General features: G+C 39.0%; 1 protein-coding gene across 1 annotated transcript; it reads right to left on the bottom strand.

The window, feature by feature from the left end:
- Positions 1-2,449: 2,449 nt before the first annotated feature.
- LOC138619893 (uncharacterized) lies at positions 2,450-4,286 on the bottom strand. Its single transcript, XM_069696692.1, has 2 exons — positions 4,005-4,286; positions 2,450-3,435 (listed from the first exon to the last, which is right to left on the bottom strand). The coding sequence occupies exons 1-2, from the start codon at positions 4,171-4,173 to the stop codon at positions 2,762-2,764; spliced, it is 843 nt and encodes a 280-aa protein (XP_069552793.1). The 5' UTR covers positions 4,174-4,286; the 3' UTR covers positions 2,450-2,761.
- Between the last annotated feature and the right edge of the window lie 884 nt (positions 4,287-5,170).

The following is a 5,170-nucleotide window of genomic DNA, read 5'->3' as shown; positions in this document are numbered from 1 at the left end:
GTGGTATTGTTTCAATTTCTGAAGCCTTTCAGAGTTTGATGTCTTCAGAACTCTTTTCTATACATTTATCATATGATTTTTATTTGTTTGCTTTTAAATGATATTTAAATTCAATATAAATGACTTTTTTTGGCCTTTGCTTGCTTGGGCTTTTATTTTCTCAAATATTCTAAAGCCAATACACACCAGTTGTTCCACCCACACTGATGTTTTCACCTATTGTCGGATTGGATCCATTCTCATTTGCTGTGTTCAAATGCATTTACAGTGTACACGAGGAGAGTCTATATGAACGACCCTCTCTTGTGGTATTCATGACGTTGGAACTTGAAATTTTCTATAGGCCTTGAGTGTTTGTGATGTGTTTGCTGACGTTTATGGAAATGGCAGAGGCCATGGAAGTGCATTTTTTTTCGTTGGATGTTATCATTTTTGTCATGTAGAGTTTGTTTTCATAACTTAGATAATAGCCTATGTCTGAGGAAAATGTTGATCTTCCCAACAGCCTCATCTCTTCCCTCTGTGGCTTCTAGATGGCATCCATGTTGCCGCTGGCCTAGCAACAGTGTTTTCAAAACTTAACTACTTGAACGGCAAGGATACGGTTTATATGACTTCCCCTGTTGTAATCACGAGTTCACGAGTTCCACCAACTGTAACAGCCAACTGGAATTCAGCCATCATTTATTTATTATATTCATTGGTCATTTTCTTACTGTGACATGTAAAAGTGTCTTCAGTGAAAAAGGCCTATACTGCCATTTCCCCTTAGTTATGAGGCACCTGTTTGGTTGGCCAATTTTTACCTTTGCTAACATTTTTACTGTAATACATGGACTTTGGTGACCCAGTTCCCTTCATAACAGCCTTCTTCAACCTGAGCAGAGTGAACAGAGGTCTGATTAAACAACTGAGAACAACTTCTTGAGCACATGAGATAGGGCCTTTAATACAAGTGATAGTTTGGTGTGTAGGCCCTTTAATTCCAATATGATACTTCGTGTTATCAAAGTGATGGAGGGTAGCTTTGTGGTTACTGCACACTGGCCATTATGTGTGTTAATTTTTATGTTCTCACCACACTTTACAAGTCATTTTTTAAGAGCCCCTAGTTTTCCAGTAACTCATTGGGGTTTTGACTTGGTTTATACGTCTCCCCGGGGTAAAATCCAATTTCTTCTGCTCTTTGTCTTTGTATTTAATTTTTAGATTAGCTGCTCTTAATTACCTGGGAATTACCTGCCATAATCTCCTGATACAGCCTGTATGTAGCAAAGCCTGATTAGCCTGCCAACTCTAATCTATTAATTACAGGAAAAACCTTGGTGAATCTCTGTTTTCCATCTTTCTTGCACAGATGAGTGAAGTGCCCCGGGCTTGCAAAGAGTATATTAACGCATGTTAATGGATCACCATTACCCTAGCTGCAGGAAGACCAGTTGTGAGGATTTGTGCTTCACAGCTTACAAATCAAGTTTGTTAAGCAGGCAGATCCATCATGAATCTTTAGGTTATTGCCCTGTGAGATAATGCTAGATCTTACTGTGATCTGCAGGTGCTGTTAAAAGACCTGTTGACCCCATATAAACCTAAATAGTCAGCGTGGTGGAGGTAGCTGAGCTGGAGTCTGAAGGTTGGGATGCACACCTTCATCATGCATTCATAGACGCTCTGGAATACTTTAAAATTTCATCCAAAATCCTTATTCATATTAATTCTACCTCACATTTAAATGCCTGACTTGTATGTATCTGGACTGCAGGGAGACCCTCATGCAGGCTGCAGTAGGAAATATGAACTCCACAGAAAAAAGTCTAATGGCGGCTAGCAATAAAGCTGAAACCACATCTACAATGTGCAGTTTGAGTGATACTTAACACCCATAAACACACATGGACAACACTCTTTAATTTGGAAATGTGAACATTAAAATTAGATACTTAACTTCATTAGGTTGGTTCGATTTAGTCCATGAAGATAAATATTTTACTGTACTGGTAGTGTTATAGAATCTGAATAAGACCATAAAATCAATAATTACACAGCAAATAGCATTCGATGTGTGATATCAGGTTGTATTTTTCAGATTTTTGTGGTGTATGGCAGCACTTTAGACATCCTTTTTGCTTTATCTGCATGTTTCCTTGTATAATTTCTTCTGCATAATGATAAACGACAGAGGTTGTCTTTAATCTCTATCTTCACGGCATTAATATGGCCCTTCATGTCATTGTGGATGGGTGGGAAGGCCTTTTGTTACTATGTGGTAGGTATAAGACCAAAAGCTCAGGAAATTAAGTTGCAGTCAAACTTTTGCCATTTCTCTCTGCAGACCATGATGTTGCTTCATCAGTAAGTGGAGAAGAGATACCGGTGCTCATCATCATTAAATAAAATAAAAAAGAGCTGCAGAAAAAAAAAGAAAGAAAGCTGATACTGGATTACGGCTTGCTTTAATACACTGAATATATTTATTATGCACCTTTAATACCAATAAAACACATTTGAATGAAGAACAGGTAAATGGCGGTGTAGTACTAAAACCTTACAGCAGATGGCATATGAAAGCAGCAAGGTTTGAGGAATCATTTCATTAAGCATGTCAACAAGGCATTTTGTAAAAAATAGCACTGTTTTAGTGGATTGCACTTGTTTTCATTTCACAGTTGTATCTATATGTGGGTATGTGCACACTTGGGTGTGAAGTACAGAGGCAGAAATGCTTAGTTTCACATTACATTTAATACTTCTGGAGGATGTTTCACTGCAGATGAGAATTGTCAGCCTCTGAAATCCTCAAAACTGGAGAGCTGAAGTTAGATGAGCAGGGAACAATGTTCTGGGTGCTTGGATAACTAATTTTATTGCTGCTGTCTTCTGTTCCTTCTTGCAGACTGTCCTCCAGTGACTGGCAGCCGGGCTGCGGCGGCGGCACCAGGCCGTGCAGGAGGCTGTTCCCCAGGTAGGAGTGGCATCGAGCTAAGTTGTCAGTCAGATGCTGCATGTACACCTCCTCCAGCTGTTTCTCCAGCAGCCCGTTCAGCACGGAGTTAGACATGGGCTCCAACCCTGATCCAGGCAAATCCAGGCTCATGTTCACACTGTGCCCCATAACCAGATAACCCTGGTCTGGCATGGAAGAAACTGGATCACTTTGTGGCTCCTGCTTGCCTGGATGAGAAAACACTTCAGAGACAGGAGGCTGAATGTAAACATCGTGCTGGCTGGCGTTGGTTCTCAGTGGGTTGTGTGAAATGCGGCCTGAGTCAGCCACCTGCAGGTCTGGATACTGATCCAGGAGGCTACAGTCCTCGATACAAACAGGGTACAGGGTGATGGCAGGGGAACACCCAGGGATCAAGAGGCCTACAGCACCCTGGGGCCCCACTTTCAGTCCCTGGGCTTGGGTGGAGTTTAGCTCTTCCTGGTTTGGCCCTGATTACAGAAAAACTAAACTGGTTATTTAGATATTTGTTGTTAAGTTTTCAATTAAATCTTACACAGTACACACACTTGCATCCTTTTATTTACCTAAACTAAAATATTCTGCTGACTCAGTCTTAGTTTTACCTTAAAACTGTCACAAATTTGTTGTCAGTCGTACAAAACCTACTATATGTGCATATAACGTTAAAAACTAGAAAGGACACGCATATTATTCATGATCAGTTCCAAATAATGGCCTGCAAATATAAAAAGAGAGTAGATTATAACAGCTCACAACCATCCAATTTATACAGTTTGAAAAAAATACTGTAACACAAGACACCAAGTCTGGAGTGCATCTCTGCCCACTACATAAAGTTGCTCTTGTACTGCGTTGAGTCATTTTTCTATGTGTTCGTAGGCTTATATCTGACAAAAGAGGAACCTCATCCATGAGAAGGAACTAAACCGTACTAAGCCAAACTTATATTATATATATATATATATAATATATATATATACTTATATATAGCCACTATATTTTCAAGGTTTTAGTCTTATAAATGAGGCTTCCTTACCTGTTTCAGCTGAATGCATCTGTTGGTCCGTAGAGTTTGAGTCAGACAGCAAACAGCTGAAGGGATCGGCACAATGATCGTTTGTCTGACATCTCTTTTGCTTGGAAGTGGAGGCAAACTTTCTCTCCTCCCTGTAACGCAGTATTCTGAGAAAACCTTCACTTAACATGGCACAAGATACCTCTAGTCTTCTTTAAGTGATATTTTTTTTTAACCCCCTTTTGTGTCTTTGGTAGGTACGACTGACACAGTGTGACTGCGAATGTCATTATGAAGCTTTTCTGTCCTGTTTCACTTCTGCAAATGAAACTACACACTTCCTTCATTAATCTGTAACAGAAAATCACTGGTGGACAAATAAGAGAACAGTGCATTTATACATGCTGAGAAACTGTAACATGGTACGCTGAGGGGTGCAGGTATCTATATCCCTTACTTAAGTAAAAGTGCAATGCATCAATACATGTAAAAGTCATGCATTCGGTTTGCCCAGATATTATAAGAATAGTTACGTGGCTCTAAACCTGAGGGTCTGAACTCATTCAAATGTTAAAAAGATCAATCTGGAAGCTTTTAGTAGATTAGTGGGGAAGGGAAAGAACAAAAAATAATTTGGCTACACTAATTTGTTTTAATGTTTTCTTAATATTTTCCTTTTTAGTGAAATATCAGAGTTTAAATCATTTTTCCCTCAAACAGTTACTTAAAATCGTATGAGACGTTTAAAGGTGAAATTTCTCTCTCGTGGAATCCACTGGTTTAATATATAATAAGCAGGATAAATTGTGCACATCCACAAAACCTCAGTGGAATAATCTCTGAATGATTTAAAATTCAATACAAGGAGCACAATGGAATCACAGCTCCCATTTATTATATTGGTCATGTTTTGCCTAAATTGGAGTGTACGTCCTTGTACAGGAATAATGGTGCATATCATTTTCAAGTTGACAAAATTTCAGTTGTGAATAATATAGAGTCAAGAGTGTTTGTTGTCCTCAGTTACTTTTGAAATATGTAGGTTAAAGTAGTGTATTGCACATAAAACCTTTGTGGGACAGTGATGGATACAAAAATCATTGTAACATCAGCAGGTGATGAGCAGAGCCTGCTGTTCACCAAACACAATGTTTTAAAGTACACACAAAGTGTCCTGTTATTGCGAA

This window comes from Brachyistius frenatus, unplaced genomic scaffold (genome assembly GCF_029030835.1).
Source record: "Brachyistius frenatus isolate BFR_SWC_R1_liver_20210118 unplaced genomic scaffold, ASM2903083v1 Contig_22, whole genome shotgun sequence".
Taxonomy (NCBI): domain Eukaryota; kingdom Metazoa; phylum Chordata; class Actinopteri; family Embiotocidae; genus Brachyistius; species Brachyistius frenatus.
This window is presented reverse-complemented; position numbering and strand designations above follow the sequence as displayed.